General features: G+C 35.2%; 3 protein-coding genes across 4 annotated transcripts; 1 reads left to right on the top strand and 2 right to left on the bottom strand.

Annotated features, from left to right (window-relative positions):
- Positions 1-5,415: 5,415 nt before the first annotated feature.
- On the bottom strand, positions 5,416-7,446 carry LOC108197402 (acyl carrier protein 1, chloroplastic). The gene is made up of 4 exons (XM_017365008.2): positions 7,215-7,446; positions 6,450-6,548; positions 5,874-5,996; positions 5,416-5,781 (listed from the first exon to the last, which is right to left on the bottom strand). The coding sequence occupies exons 1-4, from the start codon at positions 7,278-7,280 to the stop codon at positions 5,656-5,658; spliced, it is 414 nt and encodes a 137-aa protein (XP_017220497.1). The 5' UTR covers positions 7,281-7,446; the 3' UTR covers positions 5,416-5,655.
- Positions 7,447-8,905: 1,459 nt separating this feature from the next.
- LOC108199775 (sodium/hydrogen exchanger 1) lies at positions 8,906-15,221 on the bottom strand. Of its 2 annotated transcripts, none has more exons than XM_017367745.2 (15): positions 15,003-15,221; positions 14,347-14,582; positions 14,143-14,261; positions 13,324-13,421; positions 12,415-12,474; positions 12,284-12,330; positions 12,007-12,201; positions 11,698-11,744; positions 11,342-11,408; positions 11,125-11,225; positions 10,903-11,004; positions 10,633-10,771; positions 10,490-10,552; positions 10,198-10,281; positions 8,906-9,614 (listed from the first exon to the last, which is right to left on the bottom strand). In XM_017367745.2, the coding sequence occupies exons 2-15, from the start codon at positions 14,524-14,526 to the stop codon at positions 9,177-9,179; spliced, it is 1,740 nt and encodes a 579-aa protein (XP_017223234.1). In that variant the 5' UTR covers positions 14,527-14,582; positions 15,003-15,221; the 3' UTR covers positions 8,906-9,176. The 2 variants fall into 2 exon arrangements, with proteins under 2 accessions (XP_017223234.1, XP_017223235.1); XM_017367746.2 differs by lacking the exon at positions 15,003-15,221 and adding an exon at positions 14,771-14,909 and having other exon boundaries at positions 8,928-9,614.
- Positions 15,222-19,546: 4,325 nt separating this feature from the next.
- Positions 19,547-24,096, top strand: LOC108200058 (uncharacterized). The gene is made up of 9 exons (XM_064083204.1): positions 19,547-19,845; positions 19,960-20,060; positions 20,318-20,490; positions 20,892-20,985; positions 22,116-22,223; positions 22,658-22,750; positions 23,177-23,262; positions 23,349-23,413; positions 23,898-24,096. Exons 1-9 carry the CDS (start codon positions 19,626-19,628, stop codon positions 24,005-24,007), a joined length of 1,050 nt encoding a protein of 349 aa, XP_063939274.1. The 5' UTR covers positions 19,547-19,625; the 3' UTR covers positions 24,008-24,096.
- The last annotated feature ends 1,661 nt before the right edge of the window (positions 24,097-25,757 follow it).

The raw sequence follows: 25,757 nt of genomic DNA on the forward strand, positions 1-25,757 counted from the left end.
TGCAACATTCTTTGAGGATGTCTTCCCTATGAAGACTGGTATACCTCAAAGTTCTTCTAGTGTTGATCCTACTCACACATCTAGTTCTATTCCCGATCATGTGGAAAAGATGACAAATGTGGGGGCAGATCCTACTAGTAGCTCTACTCCTAATGAAGTTGAGGAACCTAGAAGGAGCAAGCGTGCAAAGGTAGTTAAGGACTTTGGAAGTGATTTTATCACTTACAATGTCGAGGACGAACCTTTGACTTTCCGACAAGCCATGGATTCTTCGGAATCTAGGCACTGGAAAGGCGCTGTGAAGAGTGAAATTGACTCTATTGTTTCTAACGGAACATGGGAGTTGGTTGACCTCCCTCCTGGGTGTTCTACTATAGGATGTAGGTGGATCTTCAAAAGGAAGATGAAACCAGATGGCTCAATAGATAAGTATAAAGCTAGATTGGTGGCAAAGGGTTTTAGGCAAAGAGAAGGTATTGACTACTTTGATACATACTCTCCTGTTGCAAGATTGACAACAATCCGAATGCTTGTAGCATTGGCTTCCGTACATGGTCTTATCATCCATCAGATGGATGTAAAGACAGCTTTTCTTCATGGTGATCTTGAAGAAGAGATTTATATGGATCAGCCTGAGGGATTTGTTGCATCTGGCAATGAGAGCAAAGTATGTAAGTTAGTCAAATCCATCTACGGCTTGAAACAAGCACCTAGAGACTGGCACAAAAAGTTTGATGACACTGTTTTGACTTTTGATTTTATAGTTAATGATAATGACAAGTGTGTCTACTATAAGGTTAAAGGAAATGAACATATTGTGTTGTGCTTGTATGTGGATGATATACTACTGTTTGGAACCAATATTGAGATTATTAACGAGACAAAGAATTTCTTGAAAAAACACTTCGAAATGAAGGACATGGGTGAGGCGAATGTGATTCTTGGACTCAAGTTGACTCAGTCAACTGAGGGAATAACCTTGTCACAATCTCATTATATAGAGAAATCTATACTTGAGAAGTATGGTTATTCAAATTGTAGAATTGCTAGTACACCATATGATCCTAAAGTTGCTCTTATCAAGAATGCTTCAGGTGTACCTGTGTCTCAGTTAAGATATTCTCAGATTATTGGTAGTTTGCAATATCTTGCTAATGGTACTAGACCAGATATAACATATTCTGTGTCTAAGTTAGCAAGATATACAAGCTGTCCAAACAGAACTCATTGGGATGCTCTAGATAGAGTACTTAGATATCTGAAAGGCACCATATATCTTGGGTTGCACTACAGGAGATATCCGAGTGTGCTTGAGGGATATAGTGATGCAAGTTGGATAGCTAAGAAGTCTGGTTCCAATGGAGTGACTGGATATCTGTTTACCCTTGCGGGTGGAGCAGTATCCTGGAAGTCGACTAGACAGACTATAGTAACTCGGTCTACGTTTGAGGCCGAGTTGTGTGCATTGGATGCCACGGGTACGGAGGCTGAATGGTTGCATGGACTCATGTCTGTGTTACCTGTAGTAAGTCGTCCGCTACCGGCAATTTCTGTTCATTGTGATAGCCGTACAACTATCGACAAGATCAGAAGTGTCAAGTATAATGCTAAAACAAAGAGACACATCCAAGTTAGACTTAAGTCTATAAGGGGTTTGGTGTCTGATCGGACTATTGCTATTGAGTTCATTGGAACTCAAGATAACATAGCCGATCCACTGACTAAAGGACTTGAGCATGCTGTTGTCCTTAAGTCAAGGTTGGGGATGGGACTGATAACCCATCATGATTCATCTACAGCGGGAACCCAATACATCTGAGAGGAGATCCCTCAAAGTGTATTCAATGTGGTAAACAAGTTGTAAGGGTGGATCGGTAGTACCTTTAACTACAATGTAGATACTCATGCATCTGAGTCTATCCCCTGCAAACCTAAAAGGTACTGACACTGCAAGTATAGCAAGAGTTTTTAGAACTCTGAATGGGGTCAAGTCATTTGACGAGATGGTTGCAGTACATCTCTGGAGATGCCCAGCTAAGCGAATGTAATTGTGAGGTCGCAATTAGAGGAAAGGGTTATTCCTTGAAACATTCGACGAACAGGATCGAGACACGACCATTAATGTCTCAAAGCCGTAGATCGGCACCATAGCCTTTGACTTGTCGTCGTCTATGGAGTGTGGTTACACCCAACGGATAGAGATTCAAGGTGAAACAATCCATCTATATCCGGTAGCCATCGAAGTAGGGGACTTAGGAGGGTTCAAACCCGGAAGGGTACCTACTCTGAAAAACAAGTCATGATGAGGACTAATATGCATATCTATATGGATTTGTGGGGGATTGTTAGAAAATGGAAAGTTTAAAGCATATTTTTTAATATGTTCTTGATGTAATTTCCGGGACATTTTCTTAGTGAAATCCATTGAGAAATAGAGTTGAATACAGTGGCTTGAAAGAGCTTGAAATGAGAATGTGATTCATTTAATCTGGACAAATGAATCTGGTCAGTATATCTGATAGATACAGATTCATTGAATCTGGACAAATGAATCTGGTCAGTATATCTGACAGATACAGATTCATTGAACCTGGACAAATGAATCTGGTCAGTATATCTGACAGATACAGATTCATTGAACCTGGACAAATGAATCTGGTCAGTATATATGACAGATACAGATTCATTGAACCTGGACAAATGAATCTGGTCAGAATGTCTGATAGATACAGATTCATTGAACCTGGACAAATGAATCTGGTCAGAATGTCTGACAGATACAGATTCATTGAACCTGGACAGATGAATCTGGACAGTGTGTTGGTGGCTTGGCCTCACTATAAATAGTGAGCCTCGACACTTGAGTTGAAGCACGGGAAAAACACAAACACCATTCTCATTATTCTCTCTTACACTCTCACCATCTACTCCGATATATACACATATACATACTGTTCTCGGGCGAACTGAGGTGTTGATCGCTGTTGATCGTACTCGTGTCTGTGAGCGGTTCGGTCTGTGCTGTTTTATCCTGGGAGCGATATTGCGACTACCCATCACAGCGTAGTGGGGCAATAATCACTTCAAGAACAGTCTAGTCTTCATCGAAGGGCTAGGCGACTCAGCTGTTCTGTATACTAATTCTAGCGACGGTGTAAGGTGCGCCTTTCTCTTCTTTTCTCGTAATTTATCAGTCACTGATTATTGTATATATGATCTTCGTGCATGCTATATTGTTGTGGTTTCGTTGGCCTACTCTTGTTTATATAATATAACTGCTCTATACATTGTTGCTGTGATTTTCACTGTGACTCCCAACATACTATCTGGGGCATTGAATCTAAAGAAACTTAACTTGTTACCATCTCTTCATCTGAAAAGATGTTAATTAGAACCAAACCAAAATAACCTTCATATTGTTAAACTTAACTTGTTACCATCTCCTTCGTCTAAAAAAATGTTAATTAGAACCAAAATAGCTTTCATATTGTTTTCGTTGAAGCGATGAGAAAAACATACATGTTTAAGATAATTAGTTGAAATTTGAGTTATGAAATTTATTATTGACCCCTCTTAGGGCGGAGTTAAAGATAATTCCTTAAAATTTGAGTTATGGAATAAAAAAATTATTATTGACACCTGCTAGGGGCGGAGTTAACTTGTCCCAATAATACCGTGTTTAATAATGTGTATGAGAAAAGTTATCAAGTGATGTCGCGCAGTAAAAGTACAAGTGTTGTGATAGCAACGATTAGTCTCATGCTCTATTATTTTACTGGGATTGTTTTACGAAAACAATTCTAGTCTTATTTTTTTTTAAGCCCGACAATTTTTACATTTTCAGCTACACCACTGTAGTTTTCACCACTATCTTATGATACAAGCATGTATGTTAACTTAATTTACTACCACTATAATTTTCACCACTATATTATGATACAAGCATGTATGTTAACTTAATTTACTTCGTTTTGCTAATTAGTTTCAATTTAAAATTTAAAATCGCTAAAAATTCATGATTCAGCTAAAACAACTATTATATGATGCAAAGAATGCTTAACTTGTATTACATATTATATATCTTAATCATAACTTTTTACTTTTAAATTTTAAGCAAAGTTTTTCTATAAAGGTAATGCCACTTTCATTCAAAATTAGGAATCATACAAGAGAGCCTCCAACACTATAGATGGATGTGACAGTAAAAACATTAAAGCAGATCTAGCTAACTCATGAGCCATTCTATTTTTCATGCTTTCGAACAAAAGACACACAAAACCTCCGATCTCCGTGAAGTATTTCCTTGCAGTTCTGAATATTATGGCCAACCTCGAGCTGATTATTGCTTCTTTTCTTCACCGCTTGCAATGTAACTAGCGAGTCTGATTCAAGTACTGCATGTGTCGATTCTTTTGATTCAATGCACGACGGAGCTTCACACACGCCATGTTTCGGCATCCATAACTGATGCTGGCCTTGGCAATTTTGATGTCTTCCCTTCGAGAAACGTCCCTTAAAAATGACTCAGCTATAGGTGTGGCGGTGTTAGTAAAGGATCTACAAAGGGCCATAACTTGAGCATTGGGTTGATGCTTTCGCTACCAGCTGATGAGCTCACTTTACAATAACTATATCTTACTTTTACTTTTGATGATCAATTTATGGTTGCTAAAGTTTTTTAGATCCCAAGTTCAGTTCAATATATTCACTGAGATGGCATCAAAATTTCTCTGTAAATTCTATATATAAATTCGTAATTCTTCCTCTTAGTTTCATGGATAACCTTCATGTAATGTATATTGATGCGTTGTTGGGCCTCATTGTCATGTATACGAAGAAAATGATCTCAAACACCAATGTCGAACAAGATGTAAACGAAAAAAATGGTCAAATACCAATGTTGAACAAGATGTAAACGAAGAAAATGGTCTCAAGCGTTTATCCCTCTTGTCCTTAATGCTAGTACGCTTTTGTAACACCAATTTATATCGTGTTTTACTCTCAAAACGTAATATCGTTTTTCAACTCAAAATGTAACACGACCTGGCATTTTCGTTCAAATATCAAAAAGCTAGATCATCCGGCATTAATAAATGATATTCGGGACCATTTTTTCTCGCACTGTTATTTTGGACATTACTTGTGGGTTTTGTGACAATAGAATCTTTTCTCTTTTCTCTCTCAATCTTAACATTAGATATTAAACATTAAACCACTACAAACGATTTTTTTTGAATCCTGTAACATGGAGAAGATGGTTTATGACAAAACCTAAAAATCGATCACTGATGGCCATCTTGCTGAGATATAATCAGAATAGTTTCGCATGCCTGACAAAGAAAAAGTTATGTGCCTCTAACAATAAATTCATAGTCAATAAATTCTTCAATCTGAAAAATATAAGACACCCTTGACTTACCCCGACACAATTTAATTAAACTCCAACAAAAAGTATCACATGAAAATTATAGAAAATATCACAACAGAAGATGTCACAAAGCCTTTTTCACATAACTTCCCTAGACGAAGAACAGAGTACATAACAGCTACTCCTGAAGGTGATAATACATCGATGAACAATCTCAAGAAAACACAAGTCTCTTTTTATAAACCTATTGGGCAGAATTTTCATCAAATTATTTTAAGCATTTTTCTTTACTCCTTTTTCTCGCAAAGCTTCTCAATCAGATCCGCTGCATCTTGAACGGTGGCAATGGTCTGAGCACTTTCTTCTTCCACGCTGATCCCAAATTCCTCCTCTAGTCCCATCACAATCTCAACCTGTATCATACACAAAGACAATAAGTACCAAGATCAATTTAAAAGAAGTCAAACATGTTTACAAAGAAGTCAATAGAAAAATAATGAAATACCGTATCAAGAGAATCAGCCCCAAGTGCTGCAAACTTTGATTCTCCTGAAACTTCAGTAGTAGGTGGTAGGGCCAATTGTTTCTTCACAATTTCACACACCTTCTCCACTGTCTCGGGTTTAGCCTGATTAGAGACATTTGACATTGTTAGTTTAAATCTTCCTAGTGCAATATGTAAATTAGAAGTGGCAAATCTTGAGTAGCTTGATACAGTCACAATTAAAGCTCTCTAAATCTGCAAGATACCTAACATGCATTACATAGTGCACAATGACACTGAAAAGAAGCCCTTTCCTTAATCTTAATTGAACTAAACCCAGATGATTTCTAACTATAATGTTTTTAAATTTACAAATTTGGGAAGGCGAATTGGCCCCCCACCCTTTTGAGGATTCCAACCTCTGACATTGTCATTTGGGGTGGCGGGGGAGAAGACCTTTACAACTAGCCTATCCCCAAATTAAAAACTACATGTTCCTTTCATAATGATAAAATGCAATTATGTGACATCCGATCGAACCATATGAGGCAGAACACTAAATTAAAGGAAGATGCATTATTTTTATAAGAAACATACAGCACATGACACTCTGAAGCGAAGTGGTGCATTGCGCAGCTTGAGTGGCCCAAAGGACTTTGCTTTGACAGGAAGTGAAACTAAACCACGGGCAAGTCCCTGCAACAACCCCACATAAATTTTTTTGAGTGAATCATAGGAGATAATACATCCTCAGAAACTAACAAAACTCCAATTCTTAAAAGCATATCAAGATCAATCAAGCAAACATATGCAATTATTTCACCTTATTTAAATCATCAAAGCTAACAATAAAACTTCCCAAATCACTGCATTCCATTAACACACATCCTAATCACGAAATCAATCCACAATAACATCGAATAACAATTGAAACCAAGTGAACTTAAAAACATAACACAAGATTCAATTTTGATTAGATACACCCAAATCTATTCTCTACCACACACACAAATGCAAATCGAATCAAAACATCATCGAATTCTGCCAAAATGGATAAACCCCTTCGAAGATTTATCACAAACAATCAATTCAAATATAAAATACAACACAAGATTCAATTTTGACTAGATACACTCAACCCCCTCACCCAATACACACACACAAAATCATCAAATCATATCAAATGTACCAAAAACAAATAAACCCCACATCAAGATTTATCAGAAACACCCAAGACCAATTCACACATACATATATAACAAATCCATGTAAACATAAGTGCATATAAGATGAAACCCAGATCAAGAAAACGAAAAAAGCGACGATCTTTGCAATAAAATAGAGTGTATAAACAATTCTCACCTGGCTTTGCTTAGTGGGGGCTGAGAGAAAGGCGAAAGAAACTGAAGAAGCTGTGACAGAAGCCATTGTATTGAGCAGAAACGATAGGATGGAGCAGAGAGTTTAGATCTAAAGCAAAGGCTTCGACAAAAACAAGAAGAGAGATATATATTGTTGGGGGCGGAGAGCACGAAGAGTGTGACACTGTTGTATAGAGATGTGCTTGTAGCCTTGGACTGCTTGATGATGAGATATGTAGGGCCTGTTTGGGTGTCTATCTAAAACTTTTTTGACTGAAATAATACTACTGATGTCTCTCTCATTTTTTTTAAGATTTTTTTAGATTATTCGACACGTATTTTAATACGTTTATAATTTATTTTTAAAAAATTTCTTTTCTGTATGAAAACATAACCTCAAATTTTTATTCAAAAGAAAAAAAAGTTCAAAATAATTTACAAGAACATAAGAATGCGTGTCGAGCCCCCGTCCCCCAATGTAAACAAATGAGGGGGACGGAGGAAGTATAATTTTCTATATAATTATAGAAAATTAATATAAAACTTTAAATAGATCGAATATATTTTTATAAATTCTTAAATTTAATAATGTATGTAATTTAATTTAATTAATTATTGGTCAATTTGATTATAAAATTTTATGTAAAATATCTAAAATTATGATAAAGAATATGCAGGGATGAAAGTCAAGGAGACCATATAATTCGGAGACCAAAAGACTTAGATATATTTTAATAAATATAATTTTTTTCCTTGTCCGACAAAGATGCGCATGAGTTATGCACCAGTTATGATCCTTTCAATTTTTTAAGAAAAGTGGTCAATTAATTTATCATGCATTTAGATTATCACAAATGTGCAGGATAAAATAACACGTAGATATATCACCAAATATGCGGGACAGATTATTAATATTATCTTAAACTAACTTTTGTTTTATTCGTGATTTTAAGCCGACTTCTGATATATTGCACAAACATATTTTTTCGGTTTAAAGTTTGAAACAGCTTTTAAGCTCCGGCTTTTAGTTAAAACAACCCAACTCTGAATGAAAAGTTTTATTTTGATGTAAATTATTAAAATAAAAATTAATATAATTAAATGTAAAGTAGAATGAAATTAAAATGAGATCAAGTTATTTTTTCAATCCACCATCTCGGGTGCAGTCAACCCCAACAGATTGCCGGATCTACCAAGTGCCAACACAGTTTACCGCCGAAGTAAAACTGTATATAACACCTTTCCGTTGTGTTGCAGTGAGACCTAATTATTCCGGTCGAAACTTGAAACTATGCCTCGCACACAGCTTGCTGAAGCGATTGTGTATACAACTCTCGGGTCCGGAATCCGGGTCATGTTTGTTTTAAAGGATTATAATCTCCCGATTATTACCTTATTTATCTCTGACATAAAAAATTATATCCCATTAATTCATTTTGAGCATCTTTTGACTTTGTAATATCTCAAAAAAATGTATAAAGGAACATTTGGGTAAAGCTTAAAAATAAATGTTTTTTGCTTAAAGTTAAGAAGTATATACTAGAAGTGAGAAGTATAATTTATTAAACTGTTTGGGAAAGAAGCAGGACATCTGAAATAAAAGTTAGCATAACAGGTCAAGAAAAATAGAAGCCGACTTTTTAGTAGAAAAAGCCAGAAAGTGACGGTTGCCAGACAGGCATCACATAGAAATGAATAAAAAAGTTTGATCAAAAATCTAATTCCATGGTATCATAATCCTTTAAAGTTAAAACAATAAAATAATGATTCTGGGGATTATAATCTAGCCTTAGTTCGATGACCAACTTTAATGTACAAACTCTCAAAACGATGACCGATTTCAATGCAAAATTGATTTGGACCTCCGTACAACAAAATGTACAAGTTTGTGACAGAAATATGAAGCATAAACCAACCACAATGTGTATATACACTAGAAGCTGTAAGTTACTTCTCACACCCATCAAGGAAGAGTTTGCTCACTTGTCGGATAATTGTCACTGCCATTATGGAAACTTTGTTCGATTGGGGAGCCAGGGACAAACGGTACGAATCCTCGACCGCCGAATACAGGACGCATGAAGGAATTATCGAATTTTCTCCAATAATGGTGGACAGAATGAGAGGAATTTGTCAGGAGCATCCTTAGGCTTGTTGGACGGGGTATACCTGGTGATGGGAGGTCGAGATCAGCTTCTGAATCTTGTCCATTTAGATGTGGCACATTCAAAGATTTCCGAAGGGGTGCTACTAGGTCGAGGTCAGCCTCTGAATCTTGTCCATTTAAAAGTGGTACAGTGAAAGATTTTGAAGTCATCAAATCAGATGAGATCATCCTGCTCAAGTGTTTTGGGGAAGGCAGCAAGTGTAACACCAGCGGTTTTGTGAGCAACCCAAAGACCTGGATAATAACAATAATAAGAATCAAGGAGAGTGATGCAGACAGACCGTATGGAAGAAATTAAAATTACAGCTTCAGGCTGCCCGGAACATAATTCCAGTTGCAGATCATAACTTATATTAGTATATCTGACTAATGTGTTTGACTTTGTACACTTGAAAGCACTTGGACATAAGTAATCAGTTGCCAGTTCATGTGATTATCTGATCAGGAAACTTTTTAGGTGTTGGCTCAATTCAGCCCAAAACATGCTTCACACTTGGAGTATTTAGATCATGCAATCTCGACAATGTATTTCACCTTTTTCCCCTACATAACTTGCATAAATGTCTTGGACCTTGGTGACTCACTGGTTGATCACTGTTCATAAATACAATGTTCTAATTTGCTGTTTGGGGAAATGGACAATAGACTTTGGGACAGTCATTATGCAAAAGATTTATGAAATCAACCATTACGTTTTCTCTGCCTTTATATAGAAATAACTTGCTTAGTGCATGGTATGATTTAATACCTTCAGTTGCTGACAGACTCAATACATTCAGTTAGCTGACAGACTTGTGTGAAATTTATGATGTCTTACCACTGTGCTGAAGAGAACAACGGTGATGGTACTAGTAATCATGAATGCATCTCCACGTAGCTGAGTGATGCCTACTGAACTAAACTGCATAGAGAAAATCAGTGAATGAGTACCAAATTATGTGATATCAATGCCATGCCCCTCGTCATGGTTTGCACTCATTGTCAATGCCAGTGAATCTAGAAAGACTAAACAGGGAAAATAGCGCTAAAATGCATAAAGATAATAATCTTAGCAGATTGCTTTACTCTTGATGAAAGAAAGGTCACTTTTATAATAACAAAATACTTGCCTGATTGTAAGCAAGGGCCATAGAAACGGCACCTCGCATAAGGCCAGCCCACCATATAGTAACCTACATATTAGAAGCACTAGTCAGTTGTTCCATGCAAAATCATGCATAACCAACAAAACCTAAAATCTGTAGGATTGTACCTGCTGTTTTAGCTCAATTTTGTCACTGGAAGATTTCTTGGCCAAGTTGGAAATGAATGATAAGGGGAAAACAAAGGCTGCTCTGCCAACCAATATCAGTCCAAGCAAAATTGAGCTTACAGCAACTGAGGTTCCAGGGCTAATCAGAAGAAAAAAGAAAAAAGAGCGTTTAATATAATACCTAAACTAATACTTTTTCATTCACAAACATACTAATACAATACATGTCAATTGGCAAACAAAAAATATATATATACACACACACAATACCTGTCACTTATATATCTCCACTTCTCTATGTCCAAGGCATCCATACCAACATAAAGGAAGATGAATATCTCAGCAATGAATGACAATGTCGCGAACGCATGCCTACAATTGCCAGAACAATATAGACAGCAGTAAGGTACAGGTAGCATATGGCTGAGGACAGTGAAATAATCAAAAATCTAATCCAATTTCCACAAGCAACGGTATTGGGAAATTACACACTTGGTAGTGACTCTTGAACTTTCAGTGACATTATGCCACGTATAGTGAGACATCACAATTCCACAAAAGAACACAGTGAGGATGGCACTTAAATCGGACAACTGTGAGACAAATTAAGATCATCAATACACAGTTGAAAACTAAAAGATCCAATTCGTTCTCTTTTGTTACTATAACAACTGCAATAAAGGAATTCAATAACTGGTTAAACTTTCACCTCGGCAAGCATGTACGAAAGGTAGGCCATGAGTATCATAATAGCAATCTCTCTGTCAGTAGAGTGCCTGAAATGTATCCGAAATATATAAATGAAGAGGTTTGCAATGAATAACTTACCAGTTGAATTCAACAGGTTCTAGACTAACAACTTATTCCATATGCACAAGGACATTAAACAGGCAACAAGACTCCAATAATGGAAATAATGCAATAAAATAAAAATCAATTGGGTATGAAAGACATATAGGATGCATATATTACAGTCACCTACAGTGCCTATCTTAATATATCAAACCTTGGACTGAAGGATAGATATATAGCTCAAGGAAATAGTGCAGAGGTAATAATACTAACCGTCCGAAATAGAGCTTTTTTATAATAAATGCACTAAGAAGTCCAGCCTGCAGAAAAATAGAGTAAAAAATCAATTATTATATATCAACCCAGGTCATAGCAAATGCGAATATCCAGGGCTTCGGGTTCTTGAGGACAGACACAAACTGATAACATACACACACACAAAGACACTCACATACACACACGAGGGAGGGAGAGAGGTGGAGGGGGAGAGGGAGGGAGGGAGGGAGGGAGGGAGGGAGAGAGAGAGAGAGAGAGAGAGAGAGAGAGAGAGAGAGAGAGAGAGAGAGAGAGAGAGAGACTCACTACAACTCCCAGCAGAGTGCTCATTAAGAATAGATATATAAAATTGCCAATTAACTGAAATATTATGGCAGCGTCGATATTAGAAAGGTCCACGTTCTGGACTGCATTGAAAAGCACAACTGATGTAGCATCATTTACGACACCTTCCCCAAACACCAGACTGTATAGCAAAGGTGTCTGATCCTGATTGAGCACCTGTAAAATTACACGAAGTATTAGGTACGAACAAATATTTCAATTTCAGGATTATTAGTGTAAAGGGAGTCAAAATATACACCTGCAGTGTGCAAACAGAATCTGTTGCCGAAAAGATTGCACCAATAGCTAAAATAGTTTAATATCAGGGAATTAGAACAGAAATTATATGATTATGTTACAAAATAGTGTGCCAGGAGTAGATGACCTTACCTAGAAAATCTCCCATCTTAAGAGTACCAACATCCAATTTATTAAAAATGTAGATAGCACCTATTCCATGTGATTGAAACAGTTGTTAGCTGTACGCTGTAATATATGTATTTGCTTTGTTTGAAATATGAACCCAGATGAAGTCATTTGCATAATAATCAACACAAAAGATAGAACATTCTCGAAAGACAGATTTGTTTCTAGTCATAAATACTGCCAGTGTATGCACACAGAATGAAAAAGGAGATACTCAACAAAAAAATGGAGATCTAAGGTTTCCGCTAATCTCTTAAACTGTGAAACAACAATAAACTATTACAAATGAATTGTTAGTGCATATACAAGTAAGATGAGGTCTCCTTTTCTAGGTAAAAAGAAAGTAGAGGATTAGATACTACTGGTATGAAATTTTGCCACTCAAAAGTGCCAAAGCTCCAACATTTACAATTTAAGCTCTACTTATGCATAGAGTGGTCGTACATAATGCATATAATGCCGTACAACATATCCCAGAATTTAGTACATCATGAAAACTAAATTGTGTCATATTCATCAGTATCTATTCCTCGGTAAAAACTATTGTCACTAAATATACAATTTAAATATATACAGTACAGTAGATATATTTTTATCTTGAACTACTGCATCATTTCTGCTTCTAATATATAAACTTTCTGCACAAATTACCATATTAATAATAAGGCCTAAACACGACCGCACTGCCATGGGTTAAACATATACACAAGCTTTATGTGCATAATCAACTTATAGATTAGAGAATCATCGTAAACTCATAAGACCATGAATAAGCTCCTAATGCCAATGGTTTTAACCCAGAAAACTTTCTGCACCGAATTAAGTAATTAAAGGATTTACTCAACAAAAACAACAAAAGTGAACTTCAATTACCTAATGATATGATGCTGAAGGATATCAGAGTACCAACAGTCCCAAAAAGAGTGATGGTCATAAAATTACGAAAAAATTGTTTCTTTTTCACCTGGAACCTGGTAGAAGAATAAGAAAATTAATAAATGGCATGTCTATGCTTTTGTTATGAATGTTAAATACTGCTAAAACTTTGCTCTAAAGTCAAATAAGAACCAGATATGAAATATTCCACACTTTTAAAGTTATTTAAAAGGAGACCATTGCATATTTACTGGTGGGTTCCTAGGGAACTATCTGGGAATATACTTGCAAAGATTCTACTTAAAACAGTATAAGATCCATCTTATCAACTTTTAATGCTTCTCAACATGGAGAGAAGACAAAGTGAGCCATATTGAAATTATAAATGAAATTTTAAAGTCTGTTAAAGGTTTACTCAGTAACAAGATATGTGATCCCCATAATCCTTCAGATACATAGGACATAAAATGATTTTTATCTCATAATTTTCATAATAACAGCAAGCCACATACCTGTAATACATTTAAAAAAGCCTTCAGAACTTATTTGAGTTTTTAAGATTATGCCAATGTCGAAGGTTGTAATCTGTTGCCAATTCAATAGTTTTGTCACCTTTTGAAATCATAGTAGCTTCTCATAAAAACTGACCCAGTCTAAAAGAATTACAGTTTAAAGAAGTATATCATTTGAAGGATTATATTTATAATGCACTTCACATAATCATAAGATACAGCGAGACTAACTATAAAGAAAGATTCTAATAGCCACTGAATCTAAAACGGTATCAAAGGCAATGGTGGAGAAGTAGAACCATACCCGGCATTAAAAATGATAGGCGGAAGGAGATAAATAAAAAAAAGGTCTTCACTGAAAACTAAAAGATGTGAGCTCTTTCCTTTACTTAATAACAGGATTACAACTCCAGTGCATATCCCCTGTCAATACAAAAGAAAGACCATACTTCACTTTTGCAGTAATCACACACAAAAAAACACATCAAAATTCCGAAAGAAGTCTTACAATAGCAAGCGCGGTAATAGACTCATTAATCCACCGATTCTCCTCCAAAAGATGGCCAACAATAATACAAGCACATAGAAGCGCAACAAACAAGTTAACCGATACCACTGACTTGGAGTCGGAGGTGCCTAACCTATCTACTGTTGTCGATAAAACAGCCAGGTTGAAAATCCCCATCATCTTAACTCACAAAATTCCTCTCCAATTACAACAAAATTTCAGCAACTAATTAAACTCTGCAAATCACCAACATTCACAAATTAATCACTGCAATTATCGAATAAAAAACATTAAAAAGTTAATACAACCAAAAGGAAAGGCAACTAAAATACTTGATAGTATCATATTAACATGTTTTTCATAACAAATGTATTTTTTAGTACTTGCCCAACACTAAGCAGAGCATATAATAAGTTTTGCATACCTTCTTGATATCATCTCTCCCTCTCTCTCTCACGTATATATACATAATTGAATATAGGAAACTAAAGAAACACGGGTATCAAGTAAAGATCAAAGCTTTATTGAAAATTCAGATATGGGAGAGAGACAGGGAGAGGGGGGAGAGAGAGAGAGAGAGAGAGAGAGAGAGAGAGGGACAGGGAGAGTAGGGAGGGAGGGAGAGAGAGAGAGAGCGAGCGAGAGAGAGAGATTACCAGCTGGGGTTGAAGAGAGACAAGAAAGACTCCCACTTTAATTCAACGGAAACTGAGCAGTATTTATGGAGTAGCTGTCTACTTGGTTCAGTGCTTGTGTTGAGTTTCTTTCGAATTTTAATGGCAGCCAACTACTATAAATATCTCTCTGCACTCTCCTGTTCACTCAGTCGGTCGTGGCTTTCTCTTTCTGTATAAATAGATACACACGAAAAATTACTGAAAAAATAAGAGCCAAAAATATTAATATATCACACAAAGAGGATAATTCTTCCCCTTTTCTTTTTCTCAAAATTACAGAAATATTTTTGTTAAACCTGAATGTAACATGTACGAATTGTAATTTATATCAGGTAGAGAATTTAACACAAAATATTATAATAAAAAAAGTTGGGTCTGTCTACATGCTAGGCTGAGCGCGAAATTTTATATGTTTGATAAATTTTGATTGGTGTAATAAAAATGAGTTAAAATTATAAAATTTCGAGTTTAACATGTGCTCATGACACACGAAAAAAACCGAAAAAAGTTTTAGAAATCCATTGTCATAACAATTTAAACACTGCCGACTAAATTCACTAGCAAAGAAACAGAAGGGACGTTCTGCTGAGTTCATGTGAAATTACCTTACTTTATGAAAGTGAAAAGGCACAAAAGGTGTTTAAAAAGGAACTGAAAATAGACAAGGGATTCATGTTGTTAGAGCATCTCCAATAGTCTCCTAGTTTGCTCCTAAATATAATATAAAATATTGAGCTCCTAGCAAGTTAGTACATTATTAAGAGTTTGAGCTCCAACAATGCTCTTTATATCAACTCCTAACATTATATTTTATTCTTATTTGAACTCCATTATGACAAAAGTTCAAATTCCAATGGGTGAGAGAGAATATTGTATTATAAAATACAACTTAAGAGCTATGTAGTGGCTCTTAAAAAGAGAGGAGAGAGAATAGACTCTTAGTGTTTTTAAGAGCCACTAAGAGTCTATTGGAGCTCTATATTTTCTCATGCTCCTTATTTTTAGTCTTAAGAGCCTATTTAAGAGACTATTGGAGATGCTCTTAAATTACTCCAGGTCGACATCAAAAGCTGGGGGACGTGGCGTACTCAGTAATGCGACTCTTGGAGCAAAGCAATATTATGAGAATAATAATAAAGTCAAATTCTCTTGACAAAATTTATTAATTTCTGATTCCCTCTGTCCCAGATTTTATTTTTCTACATATAAATTAAAATGTAACAAAAACATAATTCATATATTATCTTCTTATGAATAAAAAAAAGATGTTAAATTTTTATTAAGGAGAGAAATTGAAAAATAGATATCAAATTTTTACGCTTGAAATCAGGTGCAACAAGTCAAAGTGACTGTTATTTCGAGACAGAGGAAGTATAAGTCTGAATTTAGTAAAATAATCCAGACTGGTTTCATTATTAAAAATAAAATACATAAACAAATAAGTAAATTATTTTAATTTAATAATATGCATAATATAGCCAAGTCTGTAGAGTGTAGCGTGTGATGTGCAAGCATAATCGGGTGTTGGGGCCTGTTGCCAAACAATTGGGCCCTGTATCAACGACCCAACATAGTTGAAAATCATACGAGTCGAGCCCATTGCAAATACCTGAGGGAAGTGGTACGAATCTTTAATCTTTTTATTATTTATAATTACAGCTATTCTGAAAATCAAAATCCCTATTCGTTGATTTTTTTTATTAATTTATGATTAATTTAGATATAAAATATATTATCAATTTATCAATTATTGTATATTTAGAGCATCTCCAACCCATCAAAACCCTTAGGTTAAATTCATTAAATCATACCATAAATTTTTTTTTTTTTTTTTTTTTTGTCACAATAAACGGTTGTATTAAACCAAGAAAAAATTACAATCCGGATGGACAGAGTTTCCTTCATTCAAGAAGGTATATCATCTAACCGAAAGTATGTAAATACTCCGGACGCTTAGATAACATAACCTTTCAAGTCCGAAGAGAAAACCCACAAAAAAAGGGCCTCGTTAAAACCCCTCAAGAGCAAAACCCTGTGGGAAAAAAACTCAAGGGGGAAAAAGAGTACCCTACAAAAAATACATCGATTACAAAATAGACTAAAAATGAAGTCTTCTTTATTCCTTTCTATCTTTGTTTGTTGCTCAACTGTCTTGTCCACCAAAATTCGCGTCTTCTCGGAAGACGCCTTAATAGATAAATTCTTAAATGCTTTTTCAAACATCCTGAAAATAAGACAAAACAGAATGAACGAATGTGAGCAAATTTAAAATTAAAATAAAAGACATAAACGAGCCAACATTATGGCACTTAAATGCCTCTTATGGGCCAATAATGCCCCAATAATGGTCGCCATAAATGGTCACCATAAATGGTACTAAAACCTTAATTAAGAATAATTAGTATCCTTAATTAAGGCACAATTATCGCCAAAATAGTCTTCTTCTCCACCCTTTCTGGACCTATCCATCACCACCATGGATATGGCCTTATGGTAAATCATACCATAAATTAAAATTATAGATAATGTGTAAAATTTGTTCCACTCCAACCACACATAACCCTTGTCTAAATATATAGTCAACCAATTGATGTTGGCTATATTTGGCCAACCACTACAGGCCTGTAGCAATATCTGTAGCGAGATTTCGTATCATTTATTACCATATGACAATATACCCCTTAGAGCATCTCCAACCATCGAAACCCCTTGGCTAAAAGGTGAGTTGACATACTTAAAATAAAAAAATTTAGCCAACAACTTGAAAAACTCAACTCCAACCATACTCGACTGTTGTCTGTAAATTTAGCCAAGCTCCTATGGATGGCTAAATTTGTCGAACCAGGTTCAGCAAATTTTACATAATGTCTTACAGGTCCTATTTAGCCAACGATTATAGCCAACGCGGTTGGAGATGCTCTTAGCTAAAAGGTGAGTTGTCATGCCAAAAATAAAAAATTTAGCCAACCATTTCAATAATTCACACTCCAACCACAATAACATGTTCTCTATAAATTTAGGGGTCATTTGGCAAATCTGAATTAAAAATATCTGATTCGTTATCTTATCTGAATGAGCTGAGCGGGTAAATTATCTGAATTCAGAATCAATAATATCATTTGACAAATAAATTTTGAAATATCTGAACGAAATCAATTTACAATAGTATTAAAAAAATAAATTTGTTTAGCGTAAAATATTTTTATATTTAAATAGAACATCATATAATTTAATAATATTTTTATAATTTAATAATATCATATTTTAATGAGCTTTGAGCCAAAAAAATTTAACTCCACTAAATTAGCATTCGATATTGTAATATTATAACCATATGACACTTCGAAATTTTATACAGAATATCACATCTTAATTTTTTTTGATATCTGAGCTTATTATAAATATAAAATATATTCTTTCACAAGCATACATTTTTATGAATATCCAAAATTTTGGTTGCAGATTAGACTAGTTACTTGTGCACAAACAATGTGCTGAATCGCTGAGTTATAAACTCAAAACGGAATCACTCAGCAGTAACTTATCCATTATGCTCTCCTAAAGTTCAATGACAAATAAGCTGAATGACTGATGCGGTGAGCAGATTATTCATTAAGCATTAATCAGAAGTAAACAAATGGGCTCTTAGCCAATCTCCTGTGGATGGCTAAATTTGTCGAACCTCTACAGGTCTGTAAGAAATCTGTAGGAAGATTGCACAACATTTATTACCATATTGAACTGATATATTCAATTTTGACAATCTAAAATATTAATAACATGCTATTTTTAAATTATAACCAACCAATATAGCCAATACTATTGAAGAGAAATGTCTTACAGGTTCAACAAATTTTACATAACGTCTTACAGGTCTAATTTAGCCAACGATTATAGCCAACACCAACACCGTTGGAGATGCTCTTACAACATAATGTCTTACAGGTCCAATTTAGCCAACCACTTTTAGCCAACACCGTTGGAGATGCTCTTACAATAATTGGTCGAACCGTAAATTGAATCACATAAATCACGAATTAACGTGAACACAAATAGGTTGCGATTATATTCCCTCCGTCCCAGCAGTTTGTTTACGTTACATTTTGACACGTATTTATTATTATTATTAGTACTCCCTCCGTCCCTTTTTACTTGTCCCTTTTGGAAGCATCTTAAGAAAATGTTAGTTGGATATCTTGTTTTCATACATCTCCCTAATAAATGTAATGAATTAGATAGAGTTGTGTATATATATGCTAGTCAAACATTGGAAATTGTTACTTTTTGAAAAAACATACAAAAAAAGTTGCTTTGAAAAGAGAAGTGGACAAGTAATTTGGGACAAATTTTTTTTCAAAGTGGACATGTAAAAGGGGACGGAGGGAGTATTATTTTTGTCACAGACACATATTTATTATTTGATTTGACTTTAATCTCGTAACCGACCCGTGCACACCTTTAACGTGAAAAATCGTGCGAAGAAAATGAAAAAGTGATTAAAAAATTGTCGGACACTTTGCACTCAAAAGTAAATAAATGCTTGTCAATGGTGATTGGTGAATGGTATTGGTACCGTAAACAGAAGCGGATCATCAATATCTGATGGGCACCACAGCTAGGGTGGTTGGATCAGTTATCTCGAATTTCGACATTCCTATTTTGTCATCCTCCCTCTTCTCAACCGCCACTCACTCTTTTTCCACTATTTCCCTTCCCAAAACACCACCACTACCTAGTACTTCTAACAAACTCAAACACACTTCTTGTTCCTCAAAAACATCTTCGTCAATGGCTTCTCCTCTTCAAGTCAACGCTGTCACTGGTCACTTTCTATCCTCTGTGTATCTCCATTTATGTTGAAAATAATGTATCGAATATGATCCTGGTAAGCCCTTTTCGCGGTAATCGGTAAATGTTGACTATCTGTGTTGCCCAGGTTATGAAGAAACCTCGTCTTCCGGAGTGATTGGGGCGAATGATTTGCTCATTGTGGGACCTGGGATTCTTGGACGTTTGGTTGCTAATCAGTGGCGCAAGGTTTATTCATTTTCTTGTCAATTATCTTGATTTTTCGAAAAGTTTTCGCTTACAGATTTGGGAGTAATCTCGTAAATTTACAGCTCGAGGATTAGGTGTTTATGTGCAATGTTGAAGAACAATGCCGAAAATTTTAATTTATAGTGAAAACTGATTTTTGTTTAAGTGTTTATAATTTCTTGAGGGGATTGAAAGTTCTGTTTAGGTTTGTGAATTGTGGTGACAGAGAGATGACTGTAAGGGGATTTTTTTGGCAGGAACATGAGAAATGTGAAATCACGGGGCAAACGGTTACGGCTGATCATCACGAAGAGTTGCTGAATTTGGGGATTGTTCCATGTTTAAAGGGAACGAAACTGCCTCGGAAGTACCCCTTTGTGATATTCTGTGCTCCGCCATATCAAACGTCTGACTACCCCGGTGATGTCAGGTTTGGTTGGGGATGAATGTTGCTCTACTGCATTGTTATCTTACAAGTTCCATAATATTACCTGAGAATCCATGAATACGTTCTTCCTTAAACGGTTAAAAAAAGACAATGGACCTTGTGGTGTATTGATCTTACATACCAATCAAGAATGGACCTCGTCAAAACGTGTTGAACTTACATGATACCAATATAGATACCCCCCCCCACCCCCCCCAATTTCCAATTTCAATACTTATACTTAAGAACATAGAATATTGGTTTCATTAGGTTTGCCTAAGCTACCAGCCTTAATTAACAATTGTTTGGAAAATTATACTAATATAATGAGTTTTACTTTTATCTCTTCATTGTAGTAGATAAATGCTATATAAGTTTACATGTCAATGTGGAAAAATATGCAGGGAAGCAGCCTCTTACTGGAATGGTGAAGGTTCCTTTCTGTTTACCTCAAGCTCTGCACCATATGACCGCTATGACAATGGATATTGTAATGAGGTGATACATTGAATATCCAACAATGCTCTTCTAAATGCAGTGGGACAATATTTTGTTAAAATGGACTTAAAAATTTAGTTGGTGATTTTCATCTTAAATTCAAAACACATTTAGGCTTCTATTTAGTTCCATGCTCTAAATTTCTCTATCAACAAGAAAGACAAAAACAATTTCACTAAGAGCAGGCCTAAGGGCCATTTTTAGGATGAGTCCTCGCTAAGGAAATAAGTTATATTTACAGGCTTATCTCTTTTAAAATATTTTTTATTGATGGCTTATAAGTATAATTGTTTATGCAATATTGTCTGATTTAGGGTCTTTTTGGGAGTGCTGTTAAAAATTGTTGTGCGGTCAGAAAAAGTGCTGGTAAAAAAAGTGCTGTTGTAGAAATCAGATTACCGTTTGGTAATCTTTTTAATATTTACTTATTTTGAGTTGTAATATAAAAAAAAAATAATTTTTTGGTGAGGTTTGATAGTGAAATTTGTAACAACTTCCTGCAAAAGCTGAAAACAGCTTTTTCCAAAAGCATGAGAGGACCTGCTTTTTCTAAAAGCAGCTTTTCAGCTAAAAGCTGCTGTTCAGAAAAGTTGTTTTTTAGATTTACCAAACAGTTTTTCACCTGACTTTCCGCAAAAAACTGCTGTTGCTGGCTGCAACAGCAACCCCAAACAGCACCTTAGATAAGATCTTCTAATAACATTTTTTTTGTCTTAAAAGTACCCTCAGTCAATACAAAATACAAAAACTTAAACTACTACCCTAATTGTAAATTGTAAGCCACCTCTTGTTTTAATTTTGATTGAGAGAGCTAACTACTAGTATTGTATGATAACAAATTACATAATAATCATTTCTATAAACATATTAATCGTATTCCCAGAAACCAGGATGTGGGTCTCTATGAAAGGTTTCTATTTTTTAATAGTAAGAAAACTAGATGCTTAACTATAGCGTTAGAGCCATGCCAAAAATATATATAGATATTTCTGTTATTTTATAGCTGATAAGCAGCCGAATATGATTTCACTCGTGTAAAGACAGTTTATCCTAAAACAAACAAATCTGTGTGCTGTTGATATAACATATATTCAGTATCTTGATTTACTTTTTATTGCATAACGCAACAGGATAGTCCAGTAGTGCCAATTGGCAGGAGCCCTCGGACAGATGTCCTTCTAAAAGCAGAGAAAGAAGTGATAGCAGCAGGTGGTTGTGTGCTTAGATTGGCTGGACTCTACATATCCTTTATTCACCTCAATAGTGCTTATATTCTCACAATTTCTTTGCCATTGTATAAAATAGCTGTGAATCTCTGCTCTTTCACAGAAAATTGAGTAGTAATATAATACTAAAATTTGTAAGAACTGGGTTAAACAATGAATGGCACATATAATATGGTGTCTGTTAACCTTAACTGATTATACTAGATTTTAATATTAACACATACTTTCCAAGTTGTCAGGTAATGCCATAGATAACTGGTAGAAAGTTACTAGTTATTTTCCATCATCTTACTCGGGCCATGCATTATATATTATATGATTTTATCAGTTCCAGATATTTCATTTGCTAATTATATTTTGAAAAGCTTTGATTCTCGATAAGAGTGGGAAGTTTCTCCACTCCATCCTTGTATTCTGGTTATTTTATGAAGATCTTTAACTATTAATACAAAGAAGACAGAGGAGCACATGTATATTGGTTGGAGAAAGGGACTGTTGATGCTCGGCCAGACCACGTTCTCAATTTTATACACTATGAGGTGAACAGATCATTGTGGATGATGTTTACTTCATAGTATGTTGTTGATCATTGCATAAATTCCGGTCAATATATATTATATGCTCTATGCGACTGTTTGTCCTAGTTTATATATATTATATGCTCTATGTGACTGTTTGTCCTAGTTTAGGACATCCCAAACTAGTATTCACTTGATTTAACTAACAAGGTAGCGAATCACATGACATTTATAAAGTTTGATTATTTTTGTTAACAAGTAAAATTTTACTCTACTCCTAGGAAAAGGGATTTCAATATTCTGAACATGGCTGTTTTTGCATCCAGTTATGACTGATCTTAAAAAATTCTGTTTCACATATCATATCATCATCTAATTAGTAGTTTTGGTAGCTCAAGTAAAGTATATCAGTAGAATCTGATGTTTTGTCTTGTGTCTCTCCACTAGGATGCGGCTTCCCTTTCTATTGCAATCTTGAAGAAGAAATTGCGTAGTCAGATCTTTTTGGGATGTGATAACCATCCTCTATCAAGGTTTTTATTCTCCTATATAGGCGAAACTGGTGGACGCTTTTAGTTATTCTACTCTTATAATATTTATCCTTTATGATGATTTACAGGCAGGGAGTGATGGACATCATAGAGAAAAGTGGAAAGTTCAGCAAGAAATTTGGGGGATTCACAGGTAATGTTATATTAATGATTTATTTAATTTTTGTTGTTTAGTTTATATCTGAGGAGATGATGGAGCATTCTGTTTAACAATATATATGCACCAAACATCAGCCTGGAGTTCTCAAGAAGCTTTGGAAGCATCTATGTTGTGTTTGGTTAGAGAATGGAATGAGTAAAAACAAAAGAAAATATGAGAGGATGAAGGGAAATTTTGAAAAATAATGAGTCGGTGCAAAATTATTGTATTGAAATTTGAGAAGAAAGTAGAAATAGGAAAGAATGGTTCATTCCTTCCCAAACTGGGGGTGTGACATTTAGTTTATGGTGTAAGGAATGAATTTCTGAACAAGTGTCCATTATATAGTTCAAATTTCATTTCATTCCTTCCAAATTCATTCACCCCAACCAAACAAAACAATATTGCACATAATTCGTAATTGTCAGCACTCATGTTCTGCACCTGATTGTTTAGTTAATTACTGTTTTTTTTGCAGGGACTAATGATCCTTTGGGTAAGAAGTTAGACAACTCCAAAACCCGGAAAGAAATAGGATGGGAGCCAAAGTACCAAAGTTATGCTCACTTCCTTGGAGTTTATGAGTAAATGCTGCTTAAAATTTTGAAGCAGATGCACATATTGAAATGTACTGGTGAACGAAGATTTAAATGCAAATAAGTTTTTTATTTTTGCCAGACTACAACTTGAGAATTACAATATTTTTTCATGCGACACGTTATCATGTTACACACACTGCTAATATACTTGGCTGCTTAAAACATTCTCAATGTCATTTATTCTCAAGACTGCAGTGATTTGCTTTGGAGGCCTGTAGGCAAGTAATGTTGATACAAATACACTTGTGGTCACAACAAATTAGTCAAAATAGCTAGTGTCGATCAGGATGTCGTGCATCAATGTAATACAGTAAACTCATAAAAGAACTTCTTTCGTCCATGATACCAAATTACCAATCTGCAAGAGCATGGAGATGAGAAGTCATAGCCTTTAGGCAGGATGAGCAGGGTTTTAGTAACCATTCATACACTTTACGTGTTTTTGCATGCAGAAGGGCCTAAAGGCTGAATATATATCCTAATGTTGAACTATTGATTTTCTTGCTAATTACTATCTTGAACTATTGTTTACAATCAGGGTAGCGTCAGCACAATGGGAACTGGAACCTCTCTGGTTCCTAAGACAGAGCTTAAATGGTCCTGCTCCTGGAAGCAAATCGACCTCTACAATAGTACGTCCAGATTGTACAAATTCGATGGTGAAGATGATCCTCCTCCAGAATTGGTCACATAATCTTAATTAAACTATTTCTATAAGTCTTCCCATAAAACCAATTGCCGAGATGTGTTAGGATGAAAAACCAACACTTGTTTTCATAGATTGGCTTGCCACTACAGTAAGAAGGAAACTAACAAACTCTATGTTGTATCTTTTCCAAGACTTTTCTTTCATTGTTGGTTAGGTCCCTGTTTTCCTTTCCTATCACTTTCATGTAAAGTTTGAATCGGTTCTTATTCCATGTTCCCATGAAAGACCAAGTAATTGCACTACTCTGTGGGCCTTTAGAATGAAAAGGTAGTGAAACTTCTGGATTGTCAAGTCAACTCAAGTCCACTGAGAACTCCAGAACTCCTAAACTCTATATCCAACTCCTATATAAATTCCGCGTCTCTTGTCAAGAACAATAAAACCAAACAAGTTCTTAAGAAATATAGTTGTTGTCAGAGATGGGGTGTTGCTGCGGTGGAGAAGATGAAGGCAATTTGGACCCCAAGATAATCATGTTATTGATTGTTCTCGCGCTTAGTGTCATGGCTGTGTGCATGCCGCAACCAAGGCACCGTGTGTTGGTTTATCGGTATGCTTAGGCCAGGAGGTCTCCCACTATATATCTAATTCAAATACAAGGGTGCCAGTAAGTTGAGTTCATTTCGATTATGATATATGTGTCTCTACTAGCAGGTTGCTGCAGGGCGATAGGCGTGATAATCTGAAACACTATATTTGTATGTATTAAGTTTTTTGAAATTACATTAGCAAACAGTATAAATCAAGCTTTATATAGTCACTCGGAAGGATTGGCTTTTGTGATCATGAACTTGTCATAACTCAACATCTTCACTCATTTGTATCATCTAACACAATTTAAAAGCTGCAAACAGTATTTGAGCAGTTTAATAAGGGATAGCAGAGACTAAAGGCAAAGAAAGTTGATCTTTTCACAAAAATCAGAGTATGAGACCAACAGCTAATCCACACAGATTATCCAAAAAGCCAAACATACTTAAATTATGGTTTTCCAAACACTGAAACACAGAAAGCTTTTTAAACAGAATCA

This window comes from Daucus carota, chromosome 8, assembly GCF_001625215.2.
Source record: "Daucus carota subsp. sativus chromosome 8, DH1 v3.0, whole genome shotgun sequence".
Taxonomy (NCBI): domain Eukaryota; kingdom Viridiplantae; phylum Streptophyta; class Magnoliopsida; order Apiales; family Apiaceae; genus Daucus; species Daucus carota.